The following is a 24934-nucleotide window of genomic DNA, read 5'->3' as shown; positions in this document are numbered from 1 at the left end:
TAAACTATGGTTATTCTTCTTCAAAGTCCAATTTAAATATCACCTCCTCCATGAAACATAGACTACTTAACCTCTCTGGGCCCTAATTTCCTAATCCGAAGAATAAGTGAGCAGTTAGATGAATTCAAAATAATTCTTAAGCCTACACCAATCTTTCTCATCTCTGAATTCCTATTACACTTTCAATCAGTAAGAAGAACGGCTGCCATTTATTGAACATTCACTATATTCCGGGTGATGCAGCAGTACTTTAAATGCTTTATCTCACTTAATTTTCATGACAGCTCTATGAGATATGTCCTGCGGGGTTTAGAGAGATTGTGTCAACTGCCTATGGTCGCAAAGCTGGTAAGAGGCAATGCCAAGATCAAACCCCTGGTGTCTGACTCCAGAGAGGATCCTGAAATGAAATAATGTGAGGCTAAAACTAGAGGTGAGGGAGGAGAGGTGTTTCAGAGGCATGGCAATAAAGGGAAGAGAGAGACAGTGAGTAGCTATTTGAGTCAAGGGTTCAGTTGTTATTGAAGATGGGAAAGATATGGGCATGTTTGCATACTAAATGAAAAGAATCATGTAAAATGGCTTAACTTTAGGACCATATTCCCCTGAGACAGGAAGGAATGAAGACAAGAATGGACAGTGATGCAAAAAATTAAATTCTCTTTGATGGGACAAGAAGATTAAAAATCATAATATCGGTTTTGGTAGCAGAAGTCCAGATTCCTCATTTCTTTAAGCATTCCACAAATATTTATTGAATGTTTACTAAGAGCCAGGCAAAGCAATTTGTGCTGGAGAAACAATAATAAGATATGATCCCTAAGAGCTCTCAGAACTAATAATAAAGTGATATGCTCTGTATTAAACCAGGAAAATGTGAAATTAATGCCTTTAAAATGTGAAAATGCACAATGATCTCAACATTAAAAACTGATATAGTACTATAATTTAAGCATTGTGCAAAAGTATTAATGCTGAATTAATAGATTTTCACTTGAAGTAATCATTTTTATTAACTTTCTGCTTTTTATTTTCATAATAAGCTATATGAAGAAATGCCAGCAAATACTTCTTCCAACACAACATTTAGGAAAACAAAAGCTGGAAGCTCTATGATATATTGTTTTCATCTAGGAAATGGTGGAAAGGAAATATTATAATTGTATTTAGTAGGGTGTCACAGGAACAATATCTGAGTTACTGATTTCTCTACATAATGATTTATGCATGGAATTTTGTATATAATCTTTAAGAACTATGTCTGATATAAAATAAAACCATTCAGAATACATGTAGAAACAATCCATCTTTACCTTAACAGAATAAAGGACAAATTATCAATCCTACCAAACTGTAGCAAGATGGACTCAAAGTTATTTCAGTTTAACTTTATCTCCAATATGAACTTTGGCAAAAAAAAAAAAAAAAAAAAAAGAAAGAAAAGAGAAAATACATGACTCAACGAAAACAAATGGGACTATCTAAGAATCAATTGGAATTTTAAAAAATCAAAATAATGGTTCCAACAGTATTTGGATTTTTAAAAAAAGATGACATACAGTACATTTTATGGTTTAATATAAATTCTAAGGTTATAGAAAATCTACCCTGAGTACGGCATGGATTTTGCCAAAATTTAGAATGACCTGCAGCTCCCAAAGGAAGTGATTGGCTAAGTTTGATCATTTTTAAGACTTGTCTCCTTCAATTCCTAGGTCCTGTAAATCATCTGACCTTTTCCTCACCCTGTTGGCAGGCAGCTGAGACCTCTAATGACAACATTTTAATGAGGATACTACTAGATGCAGTTGGAGAAGTGGTAGAAGGCATGAATGGGAAAACATTTGGCACCTGAACTTGAAAAATCTCCATAAATCCCAACAATTGATTTTTCCTGTTTAGAAAAATAGAAGAATTAAACCATATATATTTGAAAAATGTGTGGTAGTATTTATCTAAACTGGATTATGTTAATTTACTGTCAACCCATTAAACCCTTTGACTGGCACATGCTGAACAGCAGTGTGTGTGGCCTAGGTATTAGTGCAAGTTTGTAAAGGGCAGTGAGATAAAAATGAGGGGCGGGGTAGGGAGAGGGACAGAGAGAGACAGAACAAGCACACTAGCAACCTTTAGGTGCCTAGAACACTTTTGAGTAGATAGAACATAGTGCTCGAGTATTAGTTGTCTATGTAATGCACATACAAATGGTACATGAGGGGTGAAGGGGGCAATTCAGAGGAACAAGAGAAAAAAACTGTTAAAGTAGAAACTTATGTTGGAAGGTCAACAGTTACTGGTGTATGGGAGACAGAGAAAAGCTGTCCAGGGAAGACAGCCTTCAAGAGAAAGGAAATATAATGAATTGCTATTGGTTTCTATGACCCAAGGAAGGAAAATTATTTACTTTCTTTCTGAAACTTGGGGTAGAGAATTATCTTTCTTATGATCTAATAAGTTAATATTTGTAAAATAAAATATTTTGTTTTCACTGTATTTATTCTTCTCAATGATACTTTGAGTAACTTTATGCCAACTGCTTAAATACTCCAAATCCAGTTCCTCCTCCCTTCTAGAGTAGGGAAGGGAAAGTGAGTGATTTCAAGCCCATGGAGCGAGATTACAGGTATAAAGAATGATGCAGGAGTGAGAAGAAAGCATGGAGAATGGAGCCCCCAGGGAACACCAACATCCCATGGACAAGCAGAGGGAGAAGAGCCAGGAAAAGAACACAGAAGCCTGGACACGAGCCAAGTGAGGCCAACATTTCAAGGATATCAACAAGGAGAACCAAAAAGGAAGAGCTCACTGGAGATCACAGCAAGCTCAGCCCAGCGACTCCTATAGAGCACTGTGGGCGGAACATGGACTCTAGTGGGTGGAAGCGTGAACTGGAGGAATTATAGGCTGAGTGGTGCCTGAGCATGTTAGTGAAGCATTTACCGAGCAGGCCAAAGCCAAGTAAAAATTTGGAGTGATTTCCCTGTACACTCCTATAGTAATTCTCTAAGTACTTGCTCAGAACAGTAAGGCCACCTTGAGGCCAAAAGTCAGTTAAGCTTCAGGACACAGCCGGGGACACAGAGCAGCTATCATCATCAGCGCCTCCCAGGTTAGAAGAGAATACTTTTCTTCCACAGTGAAAGCTGCAGACACTAGTAAGCAAAAGACCTTCCTGACTTATCTATGTGTTACTGACAAAGGTAAAAGCCACATCCAAATCTTAAGATTTCTTCTGAATTTGGTTTCATAAACATAAGACTTGACCCATTAGCCAAAAGAACCAACCAACCAACCAACCAACCAACCAACCAACCAGACAACTACACATGGTAGCATATACATTAATATTTAAATGAGATAGAGGTTTTAATTGATTTATTCATAAGGTTAACATCTTGATGTTTTTGTTCCTTCCAGTCCTTTCTGGTTTTGCTTTTTATTTGCTTATTTTACAATATTGGGACAACACTGTATATTCTGTTTTATGGCCTTTACTTCCCAATATAATTTGAGAATGTTCCTGTCTCAATATGTATTCTTCTAAGAATATTTTTTGACACAGATATTTATCCTATATATGTAACATAATTTACTTAAGCATTACCATCTTAAGGGACATTTAGTATGTACTGACTTTTCTTTATTATAAAGAACACATAATCTTAATAGAACATTTAAAATAAAAAATGAGTTTACATTTTTATGGTATAAGGCACCGAACAGAAGGCTGCTATTCTTTGAATAATGATAGTGCCAAGTCTACACAAATGAAGGTTGGCAATTTTATTGTCCATCTGAGTAGACAGCAAACACTTGAATCTTAAATACCAGTATTTCCTCCCAGATATTAGTTTAGGATTTTCCTAAAGTATGTTCCTTAAAACACTAATCCCAGGTTTTCTGAGATGAGAGTTACATATAAAACTAGTAAGTTAGGGAAATACTGCTTATTACATCTTCCTCTTTAAGTAGGCATAGGCTTACATTGCACAGGCTCAGAGAAGTCTTGCAGAAAAGAAACTCATTTACTGATGCTTAGCACAGTATTTTCCAGAGTTACCTGACCATGGAACCCCTCTCTATGTACCATTAAACCTTTAGTTCTATAAAAGCCCTCTTTAGGAAATTCTACTCTAGGCAATTCAAGAAAATAGAAGTTTTTCTGATCAAGTTATTAAACCATATATTTGGTCTGACCCCTAAATCTTTTTTTTTTTTTACTTAATTACTGAAGTCTGACCTCTAAATCTTTTTTTTTTTAAGCCTTTTAATTTTTATTCCTCAATAAAGGTTCATTTTCTTATTTAGCTTTCTGGCTCTGTGCTTGGGCCTTCAACACCTTCACAACGATTTTCTGCTCCTTGATAAGGAAAGCACGCTTGATCCTGTCATGAACATATTTAGCACACATGGAACCACCATAGGCCCTGCTGGCATGTTTGCTTTAGACAACCTCATAAGAACTTTAGGTCTCACAGCATGAACCCCTCGAAGTCTACCTGGGCACACACCACGTGCCGATTTTGGTGCTTTCCAACCTCCTTGGTATAAAGGTAAACAATTCTATTACCAAGGGTTCGGGACAGCCTAGTTTTGTTAGAGGCTGTATTGTAGGAAAGCCTACGACGATATGTCAAATGCTGGACCATTTTGAGTGCCTGCAGACAGTGACCCCGGAAGAGCTGACCCCCTTAATCTTGAGAAGGCATAAAGATCTTATAAATGTAAAGTATTATCTTTATTACCATTTTATTTTATTTTATTTTTTGGAGACAGAGTCTCACTCTGTTGCCCAGGATAGAGTGAGTGCCGTGGTATCAGCCTAGCTCACAGCAACCTCAAACTCCTGGGCTCAAGTGAGCCTACTGCCTCAGCCTCCCGAGTAGCTGGGACTACAGGCATGCGCCACCATGCCTGGCTAATGTTTTTCTATATATATTAGTTGGCCAATTAATTTCTTTCTATTTATAGTAGAGATGGGGGTCTCGCTCTTGCTCAGGCTGGTTTTGAACTCCTGACCTTGAGCAATCCGCCAGAGTGCTAGGATTACAGGCGTAAGCCACTGCGCCCGGCCTTTATTACCATTAAAAAAAGATTTTTACCCTGCTAAAAACTGCAAAATAAGACATTTAAATATTAATATAAAACGGGATAGAATTGTGCAAATCGCTATACTTTGGCAGTATAATTGTTTTATATTTTATTTAATTGGTTTATTATATTTGTTTAATGCCAAATTAACCAGAAATGTTTAGCTACAGTTCCTTCCAAAATTCTTTATTAAAAAGATCACACTGAACTTTGATTCAAAAATTTTTACTTGAACTTAAGTTCTTGAAGCTACGGTTTTCCCATCTATAAAATAAGAATCTTTTTTTTTTTTTTTTTTTTTTTTGCTGTGTGATCGATATCTGAGATAAAATAAGAATCTTAACAGAATCTATTACCTGGGTTGTTGCAAGGATTCAATTAAATGATTAACGAAAAGGAAATAACATGGGCCTGACCCATAAGTCACGCTCAGTAAACATGAGTTATTTTTAAGGATATTTTTACTCTATTCCTTTGAAGATCATTGTACATTTCTGAGGTTTATTTTTCATACATACAGTATAAAACAATCTTGTCTGTAAAGGCTTCAAAACTCTTAACTAAGGCAAAAAAAAAAAAAAAAAAAAAGCCCCAATGCCCAATGAAATCCTCAAATGAAACCAAAGACCTATAAGACAGTATTTTAAACTAATGTATACAAAATATTATATTCATCTTAGAGAAGTTTTTTGTTTTGTTTCCATTTGTCAGCATTGTATCATTCATATTTTTAAATCTACAAAGAGTTCCGATGGCTCTTTTCTTCCATGGCCAAATGATTCACCAAGCCGTTGTACAGTGACTGCTCAATCTGCAAATCTGGTCAGGCAAGCTCCCCAGGGGATGGGGCCTCTCTGCACAGGTTGCTACTGTTTGCCTCAGGATGAGCAGTTTGTGCAGAAACAGTCAAATGGCAGGTTAAGAGTTTGCATTCAGAGCAGCCACATCGCCAGTGAGACACAGCATGAGGTACAGTAAGGAACACTGGCGTTTGTGCTGGAGCATCTGATCCTCATCTGCTATCTACCATCCACCAGCACTACGACCCTGCGGGAATGACTTAATCTCTCAGCTTAAGTAGCTCATGTGAAGAATACTCATTCTCTTCCTTCTTAGGCCATTATGAATACCAAATCAGATAATGTGGTGAAAAATCTTTGAAAACTGCAAAGTGCCATAGAAGTAGAAGGAAAAACACTTTATTATTTCAATTTCACCATGGTGACTGGGAACAGCACACATTGCCCAAAAGGCCACATTGGAATATAAATTCTATGACCTGTTCAAATCATACAGTTAATCACAGAAGATTTGATCTTCTGTGATTTGCCTCAGGATGAGCAGTTTGTGCAAAAACAGTCAAATGGCAAGTTAAGAGTAGGACCGTTTGAACATTTCTTTAAATAGGAAATCTTCAAGGCAACACCAAAATTCACCTATTTTATTTTTAAAATAGTGTTTTCTTCGCCTCTTTAATTATCTTTCAGCAACTGCAGGACCATTTCAACCTGGGCCTACTCTGGTTGATAACAAAATGTCAAATTACGTAGCAGGTAGAAGAACTCAAACTTCAAGTCATGTAGCCTGGGCATGTGCAATAGAAAGAGCTTTGACCTCCAATAACACCCAGAACCAACAATCCCTCCCAATGGAACCAGGAAGACCAGGACTTGAATTCTGGAACTCTCTCAAAAGCAAGGGATCTCTTGGCTAGGAAGATCCTGGGCTAAAATCTGCCCCAAACATACCTTGCTGTAAATGACCAAATTGGAAGCCTTCCAATCAGATCCTGCCAAGCCAACATTCCTAAATCCTTGCCCCCTGGGCCCTTAAAACTTGCTCCAGACCCCTGAATCAGAGAGACAAATTTGAGCCACATCTCCTGTCTTGTTGATGGCTGGCCTTTCTTCTTCTCAAAAGCTGGTGACTTCTCTGCACACTGGTGGTTAGCTCCTTTACTCAGTAACATTTCTTCACTGTACTATGGAAAATGTCTATGTAAAGTTAAGGAAATCTATGATAAGTTTGTATTATTTCATGATAAGAAATTTACCTGTATTTTAATTTTTTCTAATATAATCTTTTTGACACAAAGTCTCTTCCTTATCACCACCCCATGTAGAATAGAAAATCAACAAAAACATTTTCTCTCTGAATTTTCTCTGCCCACTAATTTCCCCCATTTTAAAGCAGCAATAAATGCTGTTAGCAGATGATATGCATGAGCTTTGAGCAAGAAAAGAAACTTTTTATATGAGGAATGTGAGCCCATTTAAATTGCTAGGTTCAGAAAGGCATTGAAACCCCACAGTAATCACATCTTACTTCCCTGAGCTAAATAATTACCACTTGAAGCCACTTCCTATGTGGGCTCTGGACTAACAGACACCAACCACCAACTAGCCATAAAATGCCATATGCTTAGAGATGGTAACTCGTACCCAATAGTTCAACAATGTACAGCCAATCACTGATGAATGTTATTTCTGTGAACCAACGAGAATTCCTGTCAAACAATTTTGTATCAGCCCACTCCTTGTCCCACTTTGCCTTTAAAAACCTACTTTTAACAAAGGCCAAATGGAGCCCTCCCCAGGGAAACTTGGAAGTGTGTGCTGGGCAGCTGTCTTCACTTTGACTCAAGTAAACTCTTTAAAATTATCTTGTGCCTCAACTTCTTCCTTTAGGTTGACAGCTTTAACAAAACAAAAGATATAGTGTACTACAGTAGTTAAAAAGTTCTGGCTCCAGAGTCAAACATGATTTGGGTTTGGGTTTGAATTTCAACTGTTTTTTACTAGCTCTGTAAACTTAAGTGAAATTCTTAACTGCTTTGAGTTTCAGCTTCCTCCTCTGTAAATGGAGATAATGCATACCTGATTGTGCTGGGGCTCAGGACATATCACTCCAAAATATGACAGTAGGAGATCAGTATATGCCACCCCAAAATATACTTCTTTGGCATATTTTGAGTTGGTTATTCTGAGAAACTGTAGACACAGGAGTAGCTTTGAAAAACTATCCTTTTGTAAAAGAAATTTACATCTATAAAGGAAATCTACATTAGCTACTCTAGACAACTTTTATTACCTATGAAATTTTTTATCTGCACAAGGCAATCTTAATTTATCATACAATCTCTCCCATAATTTGTGTCATCACTGCTCCCCCTCAGAAGTCCTAAGCCTTTTGTCTTTTCTGTAGCTCAATGATCAGACCCTTCTTCAAGTCTCATATTTTGTGGGACTTATATATGTGGTTAAAAATGGCTTTTCTCCAGTTAATCTGTCTCAAATAATTCATAGCCCAGCCAAAGTACCTAGAAGCCATATATTACTCTCCTACAATTGTTTGGAATAGACATTAATATTAATAAATGATGCCTGTAACCAAATTACTAGTTCGTACTTTGGGCTGGGTACTTCACATGCATTACCTTATTTAATCCCTACAAAATCTTATAAGGTAGCTTCGGCGCCTGTCAATATAGTAAGATTTCAGTAAATATTAGATATGATTATTATTATTTCACCAAAAAGCTGAGAATTTTTCTTAGGAAGATAAAGGAATAATTTTGAGTGCAGGGCAGAAAATTAGCTGCCCTGGCAGACTGAAGCAGGTCCTAATTACCCTAATTTTAACATAAATGCTAAACTGGGTTTACACTAGCTGTTCAGTCCTTCTTTCCCAAAAAACACTCTAAACCTAGGCCTTAAAAATAAAGAAAAGCTATTCTGCATAAAAAAATGTTCCCTCTTGAATAATTTTTAAAACTCTATCCTTTCACTGTCCATTCATACTAGCGCACACACATACACACACACACTTCTTCACACCAGGCTTGTAAAGGACACTGTTCTGTGTATTTCCAATATCTAGTTTGCACTCTTCTGTCTTAACGGAACTTTTTGCCTTTGTTTTCTAGAGTTATTCTACTATCTGTGCTTGTTCAAATAACTAAACTTTCACGATCTACTTGAAAAGCTCTTCAGCATTAATTTTTAATTATATATAGTATAGAGTGTAATGGTCTCTCTTAAAATTCTCTTTTTAAAAATTCTCAGTGGGAATACAAAACAAAACAATTTTAAGTAGAGAGAAAATAATCTAATTTTGTAACAGTATTGCCTCCATCATGTTAAAAGACTTTTTTTTTGAGACAGGGTCCTGTGCTGTCGCTTGAGCTAGAGCATAGTGGTGCCACCATAGCTCACTGCAACCTCAAACTCCTGGGTTCAAATGATCCTCCTGCCTCAGGCTTCCAAGTAGCTGGGACTACAGGTGTGAGCCACCACACCCAGATAATTTTTCTATTTTTTGTAGAGTCAGGGTCTCGCTCTTGCTGAGACTGGTCTCAAAGTCCTTGCCTCAAGCAATCCTCCCCCTTCAGCCTCCCAAAGTGCTAGGATTATAGGTGTGAGCCACTGTGCCTGGCCAAGATTATTTTTAAAGAGCAAAAAGCTTTTTAAACCCTATGACATTTTTATAATTAAAGTTGTCAATGAATTAAAAATTGACCCATGCTAATCTACCTTACCCATATTATTAATAGTTATTCATGAATATTTTATTTTAAAAGATGTAGGTTCCCATTCTGGCTCTGCCACCAACTAGCTGTATGATCTTGCTCTTAATCTCCCTGGGCCTCAATCTCCTCAACTTTGAAAAGAAAGGCTATGTTGGATAATCCTTCCCAACTCTTTCCCAATTCTCAAATTTTATAATTATCTTTATTTTTGTACAGTTTGTAGAAAAAATGGCGATGCATGATATTTTTTAAATGTAAAAATCTAGGAAAAGATCATTTAAGATATTTGATTTTTGAAGAAACTATGCCTTTAAATATGGATTATAAGGAAGCTCAATGAAATCCAAGAGAAAATGGAAAACCAACTCAAACAAACCAGAAAAACAATTCAGGAAATGAATGAAAAGAGATCAACTAAAGAGGTCACTAAAGATCACTAAAGAGATTAACATATTAAAAAAAAAAAGCAAATAGAACTTTGGAAATAAAAAATCCATTTAAGGAACTGCAAAACAGTAGAAAGTTTAAAGAATAGACTAGACCAGGCAGAAGAATCTCAGAACTTGAAGACAACACTGTCAAATTCTCAGTCAGTCAAAAATAAAGAACAGAGGATTAAGAGGAATGAACAAAGCCTACAAGAAACACGGGATTATGTAAAATGGCCACATATAAGAATCAGAGGCATCCCTGAGCATGAAGAAGAAAATGCACAAGGACTGGAAAACCTATTTGAGGAAATAATTGAAGAAAACTTTCCTGGTCTTGCTAGAGATTTACACATCCAGGTACAAGAAGCTTACTGAACACCTGGGAGATTTGCTGCAAAGAGGCAATCACCAAGACATACAGTCCTCTGGCCAAAGTCAACATGAAGGAGGAACTACCGTGAACCATGAGGTTAAAACATCAAATAACTTACAAAGGAAAACCCATCAGTCTAACTAACTGCAGACTTCTCAACTGAGACCTTATAACCCAGAAGAGATGGGGGCCAATTCTCGGTGATCTTAAACAGAACAGTCTGAATGCCCCACTGGAAAACATAAGCCAAGTATCTGCTGTCTCCAGTAAACATATCTAACCTACAAGGACTCATAAAGACTCAAGGTGAAGGGCTGGAAAAATATATTCCATGCAAATGAAACCCAGAAAAAAGCAGGTATAACCATTCTCATTATCAGAAAAAGTTGACTTTGAATCAACAGTAGTAAAGAAAGACAAAGATGGTCACTATATAATGGTAAAGGGAGCAATTCAACAGGAAGACATAACAATCCTAAATATATTATGCGCCTAACACAGGAGCGCCCAGATTCATAAAGCAAACCCTACCAGATCTAAGCAGAGAGATAAACAGCAGCATCGTAACTGCTGGGGACTTCAACACTCCACTGACAGAGCTGGACAGATCACCCTAGCAGAAAATGAACAGAGAAACACTGGACTTATATGGGACTCTAGAACAAATGGGCCTGACAGACATTTACAGAACATTTCACGCAAAACTACTGAATATGCATGCTTCTCATCAGCATATGGAACATTCTCCAAGATTGATCATATCTTAGGTCACAGAACATGTTTCAACAAATTTAAAAAAAGAGAAATCATGCCATGTATCTTCTCACACCACAGCTGTATTTTCTGACTATATGTTTACATAGCATAAAAAGCACTTAAGAGGTATATAAGAGCAAATAAAGTTCTGGAAGATATGCCCTAAGGAGAGTAATTTCAATGACTGAATCAAAGAGAGTATGGTCTATTCATTAGTGATTAGTAACACTTGATGCTTAACAGGTTCCTACAGAATGGTTCATAGAAGTAGCTTTGCCATAAGTGTGATCAAGTGATTTGAGGAACCTGTACAAATATATCATCAAACTGGAAAATAAGGATTCAGAATTAATATGAAAAGAAAGATAAATACTTCAAAATAAAGGCTGACACAGAAATTATCAAAAATAATTGTCTAGTAAAAAAAAATGCATGAAATCTCTCTGTACCAAATTAAGAAAATAATTAACACAACAGTATTGTTTAGGCACTGAGAAAAATACCAAGCAGCAAGAAAAACAACAACAATATTAACACTCTAACCAGTTTAACAATTTTAAAAGTATGATGCAACTATGAAGAGTACATTTACATCTACATCAAAACTTGATTATGAGACCCCGTATGGTGGCGCATGCTTGTAATCCAAGCACTTTGGGAAGCCGAGGTGGGAGGATCACTTGAGGCCAGGTGTTGGAGACCAGCCTGGGCAACAGAGAGACCCCGTCTCTACAAAGAATAAAAAAATCTTAGCTGGACGTGGTGTTGTGCACCTGTAGTCCCAGCTACGTGTGAGGCTGAGGCAGGAGAATTGCTCCAGCCCAGGAGTTTGAGGTTGCAGTGAGCTACATGATGCCACTGCACTCTAGCCAAGGTGACAGAGCTAGACCCTGTCTCAAAAACAAATCAAAAAAACTTGATTATGTTTCATATACTTTAGTAAGTTTTTCTAACTTGTTTTGTTTATTGCAAGCATTATATTATGAACTGTGGATGTACAAAAGAAAAAGATGTTGTTATTGCCCTTAATGAACTTATGAATACCCTGGTTTGAAAGGTAACATTTAAAAATATTAATAATTTGCTATCTTTATACTCCCAGATTTACAAATGATTAAAATAAAATATATAGGGAATGTTTCATACACTTATAATCTATTTTCATCTCTTTTTCATGATATTGAAGAACTAATTTTTGTATTAACTAGCTTAAGCCAAAAATGTATTCGTCATTTCAGATTCTCTTTAATACAACTGGAAATCAATATTTAATAACCATGAGATAGTCATCCCTCAATTTATTTGGCCATTTAAAGCGAAAAGTAGGAGGTATTATATCAATACATGGAAAGAAGTATTTACAATATGGTGAAACATAGAAAAAAAGTAGCACACAAAGGACAACCTGCACAGTGATCACAATCTCCAAAAACATATGATGGACACTGAGAGAATCATGAAGGAAGAATAAAAGAAGGTTTCTTCTTAAGTGTGCAAGGTATGAAGCAGTGTGCTACCATCTTCCTTACACAATCAAGAGATTTCTGGTGAGTATAATATAGCATTTAAAATGGCCAGAGCTAAAAAAAAAATCTACATCAAACTTCTAATTTTCCACTCTTAACATCACTAACCACCTAAATTTTAAAAGTTAGTAAGAGATGAATTTCATTAGAAAAATATGATGTAGTGTAGTTTTGAATTTTAGATATAAGAAAACATTTCGGCCGGGCGAGGTGGCTCACACCTGTAATCCTAGCACTCTGGGAGGCCGAGGCGGGTGGATTGCTCAAGGTCAGGAGTTCGAAACCAGCCTGAGCGAGACCCTGTCTCTACTATAAATAGAAAGAAATTAATTGGCCAACTAATATATATAGAAAAAATTAGCCGGGCATGGTGGCGCATGCCTGTAGTCCCAACTACTTGGGAGGCTGAGGCAGGAGGATTGCTTGAGCCCAGGAGTTTGAGGTTGCTGTGAGCTAGGCTGATGCCACGGCACTCACTCTAGCCTGGGCAACAAAGTGAGACTCTGTCTCAAAAAAAAAAAAAAAAAAAAAAAAAAAAGAAAACATTTTGAAGTACAAATTTCATAATCATAAAAACCTAATATTTAAAATTCCATATGTTTGGTATATAAAATAGAATGTATATTAAGTTTTTATTTAATTCATTATTTAACTCCAATTTTATTTTCAAGCATTTCCCTACTTTTTCGCTTAGGTCCTTCAACATAGTGTAGCTGAACTAGTGTACTTAAAAAAAAAAAGCAAAATCTTAAAGCCTTATAAAGGTATATTTCCCAACTGAAATTTAGACATTAGCATTTGAAAGGAATTAATACATAGAATATTGTCTGTTATTTTATCCTTTCACATAAACAGCAGTGCCATTCTGCCATGAACAAGCCTAATAGTGCAGCTGTTATTTTTCTTCTTTGCTTTGTTAATTTCTATTCATTTTTGGGGAAAGAATACTAAGTTACTAATATAAGTAGCCTTGTTAATGTAAACTCATAATTGTCAAGCACTGTTACATAAGCAAATCTTCTATGCGTTCTTTCAACTTTTTGGTGCTCTCATGCTGCCCCCTGCTGCCCAGTGTCCATACTTACTGAAAATTGTCCCCAACTTTCAACCTTTTCTACTTCTTTTTATCTCCCCATTCAAACTTACCTGGCCAGAGATCCAGACCACTGCAGTTTTTGTCAACCAAGCCAATGGCTTAATATATTAATATAAGAAAGAGCCAGATCCCTCCTATTTAAGCCTTCATCATTTTCTGACCAGTTAGGCATCTGAACTGGTGTTCTGTGGGTAGTGATTGAGATTCGGATTCTCTAGTTTGGGATTTCAATCCCTTCTTGTGCTGGTTCCAAGCTGGGATCAAGAACCTCTCTCTCTTCTAGTCTGCAACCCATGTACATTATGATTACTCTCTAACCACGCTGGACTTCGAGCTGTGCCTCCAAATGCCACGTGTTTTCTTCTCTTCTTGCCTATCTCACCTCATGCTGTTTACCTGGAATGTCTTCTCTCAGTTCCTCTACGTTGAAAGTCGACCCATCCTTCAAGGCTCCAGTCAAAAGCTCTCTATGAAGTTTATTTACCACAATTCCCAAATACTTCTCTTTTTCTGTTCTCTCTTTAATCCTTAAGGCTTAACACAGTGGGTTGTTTTTTTTTAATGTAGTAGAAGTTCAATAAAGATTTACCTCATGAGTGAAAAGCAGATAATAAAGAAATCTTAATTTTTGGAAAGGCTATCTGACTCTTTGATTTTTAATAGAGTACCTGGAGAAGTAAAGGGAGTCTCTTTAATACTGCAAAATCATACACCTGAATGGGGTGATCTTTTTAATTCCCACTACACTGTGCAAGGCCTATTTTGATCTCTGAAAATCAGCTGTGTTCATGAAACAATGAACTTAGAGCATATATTGAGTACTAATGGCAAGTCTGGCACTATTCTAGGCACTTCAGATGTATTAACACGTTGTATTCTCACAACAACCATGTGAGGTAAAGTAATACCACCTTGTTTCACAGAAGGGGAAATTGAGGGTCTGGACGATAAGGAATTGGCTCAAGGTTATTAGGTAGTAAAGGACAGAGCTAGGAAGTAAAAACAGATCAGTCAATTCTGGAAGTTAAAAAACCTTGTCAAAAGAATAACCTTGGAAATTGAGACCACATAGTCAGACAAAGCCATGAGAGACAGAGAGTCAATTAAATATCTGTAATAGCTACAAGAGTTGATGGTTCTGTAAGAAAAAATGTGAAGGAATGTGGCATTTTGCCAAATTCAAAGGTCTCTACATTTAGATATAAAAGTTACATATTCTCAAAGATTAAGAAGTACAAAATCCAAATACTTTTCAATGGATGTAGCTACTTGTGTGGGGACCATAGATTCCAACATGTCTTGAAAATAAGTAAAGATGTGACTCAATATCTAAGGCAAGTATGCCCTGAGAACATTTTTTTAATATAGTGAATATAAATAGAGCTCAGCATAGCCCATCAGTGTCTCACACAAAGATCTAGTTGTGCTCCAACCAATACCTCTGCTGATCAAGAAACATCAGCAAACTGAGCAGACCAAAAATTCACTTGGAAAGGCAACACTCAAAATTGGTAGGACAAAACTATCACTTTAACATATAAGCATATTTTAACTCCAGAATGGTTTAGAATGTATTGTACAAAGTACAGTTATGTTTCTTAGTGGAAGTAATTGTACTGTTTAAGAACATTTGACCTAATGAAGTAAAAGGTTAGCTGATTAGACTTTTAAGTAGAACTCCTAAGTTTATATGTAGTACTGAAACATTAAAAAGGACTTAGATCTTATCACCATATTTAGAAGTTAAATTAGTCAGATCTGTAAGACTTCTTTAACTTCTTGAAAATGTTTGCCAAATGCCAAAAAAGGCAATTTTATGTAGTAAATTTGTAAATTCAGTGTAGAAAGTTGGGAGGTATTTAATTAAGTAATGCTATAAATAAGATCAGATATTATTTATTTATATATTTTTGAGACAGAGTCTCGCTTTGTTGCCCAGGCTAGAGTGAGTGTCGTGGCGTCAGCCTGGCTCACAGCAACCTCAAACTCCTGGGCTAGAGCAATCCTACTGCCTCAGCCTCCCAAGTAGCTGGGACTACAGGCATGCGCCACTATGCCCAGCTAATTTTTTCTATATATATTAGTTGGCCAATTAATTTCTTTCTATTTAGTAGAGACGGGGTCTCGTTCTTGCTCAGGCTGGTTTCAAACTCCTGACCTCGAGCAATCCGCCCGCCTCAGCCTCCCAGAGTGCTAAGATTACAGGCGTGAGCCACCGTGCCCGGCCCAGATATTATTTAAAGGACCATAATTTCTAAAATTTGCAAGATTTATAAATATAATAAGATCTGTAAACTAAATTTAAAAACATAAGGAAGAACTACCATTGAATATGCACACCAAATACATTTTATATATGTATTTTTTGAAACTCAAATGAACTTCTGGATAGTCTTTCAATATACAAGATTCACTCCCAAGAGTGCCAAATAATTCATGACCCCAAAGAGCAGTTGTAGGGCTGTTTTTCTTCCAGCCAAAGTTTGTGTTCGTTAAGCTATAAACTTATTGCTTCACTCACCAGAACTGGTTTGACTGTTTAATTGTTCTTTAGTTAGGTATGTACCTCCCTCAGTTCTTAGCTACAGCTTTTGAAAGATGGAATGAAGTAGCAGCACTATCCTACTGATCATCTCAAATTTTTGGTTCAGTGGCTTCCTTCAATAACCATCAGCTTATTATGTAATTTAGCAATTCTCAGCCTTAGCTGCATGTTAGAATCCCACAAACAGTTTTTGAAAAATACTTATGCCAAGATCAATTAAATTAAATTGATCCAGACCAATTAAATTAGAATCTCTTGGGATGGGGTGCATTTTGTTTTTAAGTTTCTGAATGATTCTACTTACAGGCAGAGCTGAGAACCACTGGCGCAAGAGTGTGAGCCTCCCATGGTCTGAAGGACTCGGGAACATTCTAGACCAGGACTATCTGATAGAACTTTCTGCAATCATCGAAATGTTCCATAAGTCTGTGCTGTCAGTATGGTAGCTACTAACCATGTACGGACCCCTTGAAATGTGGATAGTGTGATTGAAAAACTGAATTTTAAATTTTCAATTAATTCAAATTTAAATATACATAGCTCCATGTGGCTAGTGACTATTGTATTGGACAGCACAGTTCTGAAATTTTAGGTGATTTTAAATGATCTGACTCTATTATTAAATAGGTGCTGAATGACTCTTTTTGATATTGGATCCCAGAAGCCCAAATTTACTGCTTGTGCCTCTTTGGGGTGCTTCATACAGCTTGACAACACTTCCAGTGGTATGGAAAGATAGCATGAAACTTACGTTGGCTTCAGAGGATAGCAAGGATATTGAATTTTCTGAGTTGGCAACTGTTTTTGGAAAAATGAGCAAAGGTCTTCAGAACTAACAATTTCTCAAGTCTCCTTGTATTATTGCTTAATAATGGAACAGTAAAGCAATGAAAGTCTTGGAAAAGGTCCTCTTCACTCTTTGGCATGTTAAGAGTGTTTTTCAACGGTGGTTGTGACCTATGTCTTGGAGAATGGAGAGTTTCCAGTGGATTGGAACAGTGACCTGAGTTTCAGAGCTAAATATAGGGCATTGGCAATACAGTCTGCCTTTCTCAGTCTCATGGATACTATGTCCTACTAATGAATCTGGGGCATTAGTGGTTGGTGGGATAAAATCTTGAGAAATACCAGCAAAATGACGTGGACACAGAAGCCTTTTTCAGATGGAACTCGATATTGAGCAAAACTAAATTCTATTTTTACCTACTTTTAAAAATTATTCATAAAGTATAGATTGCTATTATTTTTAAATAAAAGTTAAAAATACACACATATGGATTTTGGCAAGTAAATCTCAAATGTGATATTAATGCTGAGCCATAAGGATTCTCTTTTAGGTCTCAACTATCACCTTTTCCATGAGGCCTGAGCACCCTATTTAATATTTCAATGTGTATCTATTCATTAAATTTGCCAAATATTAAATGATACCTGTTAAAGTTTGTGATCCGCACTTCAAAGCAAAAATATTTATCATGGCAGATACCATCCAATTCTCTAGAGCAGTGTTCTCAGAGTGTGGTCTCTGGGGCAGCAGCATCAGCTTCATCTGAACTTATTAGAAATGCAAATTCTAAGGCTCCACTGCAGACCTACTGAACCAGCAGCTCTCAGGGTGGGGCCCAGCAATCTATTTTAATGAGCCCTCCAGGTGATTCTGGGGCACACTAAGGTTTGAGAGCCACTGATCTAGAGTAGAGCAAATCCCCCAAAATGTCCCAGAGGGACATTATCCCAAAGTTGATAAAGACGGAAACATTTCAATACATAAAATTGGCCTTGTAAGTTGTGAAACAGAAGCCAATATGCCACATGGGCCTGATGCCATGAATCAAGAATTTATCCACTTCAACAAGGTCTCATTGAATCTCTCTAATCTTTGATTGTTTTCCCCCTGTAAAAATTCAACTTCTTGAATTTTTATGATGAATTTCATGAGATGTTCCTGAAGAGATGAGGTGCAATCCAAGAGTACCTAAAGCAAATTCAACATACAAAATTTCAGACATAGATGATTGATAAATTAGGAGGGCAATTACTCATTCTATGAAAAGATTATTAGATTTATAAAATAATAAATTCACTAGAAGACTCAACAGCAATATCATATAGCACATTTAAAATACAAGTCACCTTACAGAACACTAATTTACAAATATCTAATGTGACAATAAAGAAGAGGAAGTAAGTACACAGTTTCTGATTTTTGACTTCCTAGCTTCAAACTCTAGCTTTTTCATTTACTATGTTACATGCATGGGCCAAGCCTCAGGTGTGTAAATCTATGCTTCAGTTTCCTCATCTGTTAAATGGGCGTAATAATTGTCCTATTTCCAAACTCTGTGAGAGGATTCAAAGACACAGAAGTAGCATTTAGGCTAAAGTCTGTAATATGGTAAGTTCTAACTAAATGCTGTTGTTACTGTTTTTTAAATTAGCCACCAATGACTGGTCTGGTCACTATGAAAACAGATATTAATCTTCTATCACTCAAGAATGTTTACACAAAGCAGTTAAGATATATACAAAGTAAATAAGAGCTAACCATATTGCATACCAGATATTCACTTTTAAATACTCTTGCCTAGCCAAACCCATCATGGTGATTTCATTTGCCTTGGTAGAGGTATGAGCATGGCCTACAAACCCAGCTGATAAGCTGTAAGAAACACTGCTGTGGAACTTCTGGGAAAGGATTTCTTCCCTTATAAAAAGATGAGTTAGAGAAACTCTCCTCACTTTGGAAATTTGAATATTAGGATATGATGCTTAGATCTGCAGCAGCCATCACATGGGGATCGACACTGCTGACATTCTGGCAATGTAAAAGCACCAAGGAACTTGACAACATTGTTGAGCTGGTGAATGAAACCTAGACCTGGCTTGCCTCCTGATCACTAATTTACCTGAAATAATAAAGGTCCTTCTTTTTTACATAACTTCAGTAGGGTCCCATGTTGGTATGAAAGCAAACTAAATGATATAAGTATAGATTGGCTCTTTGACAAAATAAGTTGGTGACTTTATTCCTGAGATAATCTTAAACCACATATAGAGAACCCTTATTAAATAGTTCTTCCTCCTCTGATTTATCTGTATAGAAGTAACATCAATCTTGCTTTCCTGCTCCATACCTGATGTGTTTAACTAATTAACCATTAGCTAAATGTCTAATTATCTTCATAAACTAAAATGTTTTTATTTTTAACATCTCTGCTATCTATATGATTAGAAATTATTATAGATTTTAAAATAATATTTTAGTTTAAAAATACTTCAATACTAACTGTATGTCCCTGCTTCATCTTTATAGTTTGTATTTACATTGATGTTTATTTCATGACCATAATGTCGTGACCATAATGTACAAAATGAGGCTCCACTTTGTTTTTTAAAAAATTTTTATCAAATAGACCTCACAGAGACACGCCCCAAACTCCTAGTCCCAGAGCAATCCTCTCAGTCTCCTTCTCAAGCAAATAAGTCAATGTTTTATTTCTTACCTTGTAATAGGAATTTGCATTAAGTAACCACCTGTTTATGTAGCATCTATTTGAGCTATATCTAAAATTTAAGAGCTATTTCTCCCCAATGTGTGAATATTTCATGCCCAAACAATGGTCCTTTAATGGAAGAATACCTGTCAAATCCTATACAAACATATTTAATTAAAAAAATTGTTTATTTCAGAAATTTTATCTGGCCTTCATTCCCAAGTGGGAACCTCACACATCTAAGACCTTAGATTTAAAATATCTTCAGAACTTTGAACCATACTGGACTATAAACTCCATCAGAGCAGGGATCCTTGCCTCTTTTTCTTAATATAGCCTAGCATCTTACCGTAATAGCACATAATAGATGGCGTGTATGTGTGTGTGCAGAGCAAACAAACTCTCAAATAAAAATGAATGTTGAACAAATCAAGTATAAAATGTGTTTTTATCTTTGTCATAAAAAAGCCATTTTTATGAAATCATAAATCTTGGCTTTACTTCCCTTTAGATTCTCCATTTGAGAATCATTTTGGAAAGATCAAAAACAAAGTTATAATACAAACACCCATTTTGTGTGTTATCTTCCCCTTCTCTTCCTTTGCAAAACCATGCTGAGTAGTGTATCTGTATAGTCTTATGGAAAGTAGCAATATGTCTAGGAATAGCTGAGGCAAATATGCCCAAGAAGTGGGTAGGATTGGAAACACATACAATTTCAGGGCTGTATTGAACTTGGTTTCAAAGGGTAAAATTTTTCCTTCTTCTAAAAAAGTTTATTCCAACGAAGATTAGATTAGTCCTGGCTAACATTTTCAGCATTTTATGTTAGGTCTTCTTAATATCTGTAAATGTTTCTTCCCTTTGTTATCTCATCCTATCATTACCAATTACCTAACGGGTTTGGCTAGCCTGAAATTTCCTCAATCTTTAGCAATACTAATGAATACAAATTAATAAATGGGGAAATCAAATAGGTTCATTATATTCAGTCTTAATTTTCAGTTCTAATTTCAAGCTTGTTTTTCTGACGTTCATTGTTTAGATTTAATTTACAGATTCTCTATGTCTTTGGCATAATTTCTTTCTTCTTTCTGCAACCTGTTTTGTGGTCATTTCACTACTCAGGAACCTCTCCCTCCATCAGGGGCATGGGCAGGATGAAAAAAATGATATAACATTTTAATACAGTTAATTTTGCTACTTGCTGCTATCTCTAATAAAATGCTGTGCAAGAAAAAAAGAAGTGTCTAATTGTTGACCAATGACATTTTGGGATTTTTTTAAAAAAATAATTTTTTATTGTCCATGGTCGCAACTGTTACTATGAAAAACTGAATTAGTTCCCTATATACTAAATTTAATAAGGGATTTTTAATGATAAATGTATAGTTTAATAATTCTAATCACAATCACACCAAATTCATGAATTAAATGTCTATAAAAATGTTATCAATTAAAAAAAATTAATGGCCAAGGAATCAAGAGCTAAAATGAAGCTCAAGGTGGATTTTAAAATGGAGAATACAAAATAGTGAATTGTTTTTGCCTCATAGATTTAAACCTCCTTTACTTACATAGTGATATAAAAGTCACCTATAAAGGAATGTCTTTAATATAAATATCTATGGATGATTTTAAAAAGTGAAGATTTAACTCTATGAGTTACTTCATAATCAATGATGTAATAGGAAATCGTGTAGGAGAACAAAGAGCATTGCATAGCTACATATGGACTTCATAGTATCAGTTTGTTTTTAAAAGGGGGCTACATTATATAAACATTTTTAATTTTCAGAGATTAAATAAAATGAAAAATATCACCACTCTGAATAACAGAATCTCTTAGCAATAAATGTGCTGTAAAGTATATTTAATTTGGTAGGTCAACTTCAGAGAACTAAACTCTCCAGCATAACCATGGGGTTAAATAATATATTTGTACTTGCATTATTTCATTCTATAAATAAAATGTCAAAAACCAGTCTTGATGGGACATTCACATTTTACAAAGAGATAAAAATGTGACCACTTTCAAATTTTTACAGCATAGCATGAACAAGAGATAGGCATAATACATAATTATTTTTGAAGTTCAAGAGATATACAGACAGATTACAGGGACACGAAACCATAAATACTATTTCTAGTCATTTTCACATGTTCTTTTACTTCACACTGTTAAATGATTAAATAATGAAATGAATATTTACATATTTCAAAGTGAATAAAAACAATAATATTCCTGAAATTTTTACTCTTTCAAGAAATAATCTATTCAATCACATGGCAAAGTGGCTTAGGATACTATTTCAGTTGTTTTTATTATATTTGGCAAAATAATATATTTAAAGGTACAATTACTGATTGCTCCCACTTTCTTTTTCAACTAAAGACATACTTACTATCCAAAAACAGCTAAAATGTTTACAGAGACCAGTGAAAGCTATGTCAGATTGTAACGCATTTTTGTTCTTAGGAGGCTTGGGCCTAGATCCCATATTCTCTCATCAGTTAACTCTCAATAAGAACAAAGATGGAAAAGATAAAAATACTGCATTTAGATACATGAATATCAAATTTTTAAAGTTAAAAGCAATTGTGTACATATTCCTTAAAAATTATCTTATTCAAAAATATTTGCTCTTTCTGAACAAGGCTACCTGTAAATTCAATTTTAGTACCGTTTCAAAATAAAGCAAATAAACAATATAAGAAAGTAGGCATTATTATATGAAAAACTACTAGAAAATCCTCAGGAGAAAGTTAGAACAGTTATTTAAGAAATCCCTGTGTTCAAAATGAAATTCAACTTTTACAATGTTCAGGGAACTAAAACTCAAATGTTTTGTTAAAATAAAATTACACTAACATGTATGATTTGTAATAGAAGAAAAATACAAAATGCTACTGAGGAAAACTCGACAGCTTATTATTGAAGAATTCTGATATAGAGATAATAAATCAGATCAAACACAACTGCAAACTGCACGCCTCTCCCTAATGTTCCCTGGACTGGTTGTGACGACATGTCTGCCCTCACCATAGTTCACAGTTCATAGAAAACATTTAAATAATACAACTGAATATTTCCACTGACCAAATTGAACTTTCTTTAAGAAAATAAAGGGAAAAGAGAATAAATCAATCTTGCCCCACCTCTTTTTTCTTCCTTTTTTCTTTTAGTGAAACTGACATAAATTGTTGAGGAGCACTACAGCGCCACCAACACAGATCAATGCAAAACAAAAAAGATCTCCCACCGTGTGCAAAAAGAAAAAAAAATTAGAAAAATGATAAAAATCACAAAATGTCTTCCAAATGTACCTTTTTGGAGAACAACAAGATAGATTTGCAAAGATTATCTAATAAAGAGATTCCAAGAAATCATATCATAGACTACAAGTTTAGATCTGATGAGCAAATAAAAGATCCACTATTTAGTAACAGCCATAACTTAATATAAAGCCAGTTATGTCAACCTCCACCTTCATTATACCAAGGGCAGCTTTCCTGTAGTTTGTATCCAAGTAATCCATCAAGAGACCCACAATAGCTCCATTTTTTAAAACTACATCCATAGTTTGCCTGCTGATAATTTAGTCCTGGACAAATTAGGTAATACATAATTTTTATAAAGAGGATATGCACATATTTGGCATTACCAACATTGCTGGCACAAAACAAGTCCATTTTGAAATATCTGAGTTCCTCTGTAGTTAACAGTAATTTAAGTACAATATATATTGTAAATATATGGCTTTAACAATGGAAAAAAAGCTATTTTTTTTTCCTTTTGGTAAGAATTAACCAGACAAGATTAGGGGGAACATGCAGAGATCGAAGCTAAAGAAAAATACAAAGATCGAGTTTGTTAAAAGAAACACAATGATAATCCCTTTTATCTGGTGGCTCATTCAAAGACTTAAAGGACATAAATGTTTAAAATTACAAACTTACCATTTGTGTAGGCAAAGAAGCAGCCAGTTCTTGAAAAAAAATTGGAACAATATGGCCTGGACACCCGTGTCCCTAGAAACGACAGCCTCCAGGCAGCATATGGGTCCTCAGACATCTCCGAGACGGCGGCTGAACGCAAAGTAACACTTTCCTCCATGGTCGGCGCCGACTGGGGCGGCCTCCCGGGCCGTGGGCGTTCGGGAGGGCGGGAGGCGCAGCCGCGGCGGCGGCGGCGGCGGCGGCCTGGCCGGGCGCAGGCGCTGATTGGCCGCGCCCGCGCGCCCGGAAAGCGCGGCGTGTGCCGTTGCGCCCCGCGCCGCCGTGGGAGCGCGGCCACGAGTGACAGCCGTGCGGCGCCGCGCGGTGACGCCGCGGAACAATAGCCGGCGGCCAGCCGGCAGCGCGGCGAGAAGACGCCCGCGACGTCTCCAGGCGCGGGCTTGTTTCTTGTCTGTGGAGTGTTTTTTACGGAATAGAGTGTTTTTCTTTTTAAGCAAATTGTTTTATCCTTTTCAAAAACGGCGATGGCGAATCCGGTGCAGATGTGGGCACGGAAACTCCTGGCACCGGGGTCTGGCATCGGACACCACGAGGAGAACCTGGAGACGCCGGCCGTCCTAGAGCCACATTCGGACTCCCCTGGCTCCGCCATCTTCAATTCCTCGAAAAACAATTATGCGTCATCCATCCTAACTGCCATGGGTGCAAAACGGAAAAGAAAACAGTGAACGTAGCACGGCACAGCAAAACAATAGGCGTCCTCCCACCCCTTGCCCTACCCCGCCGCCGAGCCTCGCGCGGAGCCCGCGCCCGCGACAAGATGGCCGGGCGGAGCGCGACCCGCCCACCGCGCCCCCTGCCGGCCGCGGGGGACGCAGCGGCAGTGCGGCGCCGCGAGCGCCCGCCGGGGGTCCGCCCAGGAAGCCTTCGGTAAGGGCGTCTTGGAAATGCACTGGCTTTTATTAGTTGTTTTTTCTTCTTTTTAATTGTTTTGAAAAGAACATCAATCACGGGAGACTTACTTGACTGTAATTTGAACTTCCTGTTTTACATATTTATAAGCTCTTTCACCTATCTTGGCAGGCTTTCAAATCAAGTGGGCTGGGAAATTTGATGCTGTCTCTAGTTGTG

General features: G+C 36.6%; 1 protein-coding gene and 1 pseudogene across 2 annotated transcripts in view; both read right to left on the bottom strand.

The window, feature by feature from the left end:
- The window catches only part of EPC1 (enhancer of polycomb 1), a 95479-nt gene extending 71492 nt beyond the window's left edge, over nt 1–23987 (bottom strand). For both annotated transcript variants that reach the window (XM_012783561.2, XM_012783567.2), the window contains exon 1: nt 23804–23987. In XM_012783561.2, coding sequence (XP_012639015.1) covers nt 23804–23806 — 3 coding nt within the window. In that variant the 5' untranslated portion in view covers nt 23807–23987. The remainder of the gene's footprint in view (nt 1–23803) is intronic.
- Nucleotides 4254–5370, bottom strand: LOC142864350 (large ribosomal subunit protein eL34-like; annotated as a pseudogene).
- Nucleotides 23988–24934: the final 947 nt, after the last annotated feature.

The sequence above is a fragment of the Microcebus murinus genome, chromosome 25 (genome assembly GCF_040939455.1).
Source record: "Microcebus murinus isolate Inina chromosome 25, M.murinus_Inina_mat1.0, whole genome shotgun sequence".
Classification (NCBI taxonomy): domain Eukaryota; kingdom Metazoa; phylum Chordata; class Mammalia; order Primates; family Cheirogaleidae; genus Microcebus; species Microcebus murinus.
This window is presented reverse-complemented; position numbering and strand designations above follow the sequence as displayed.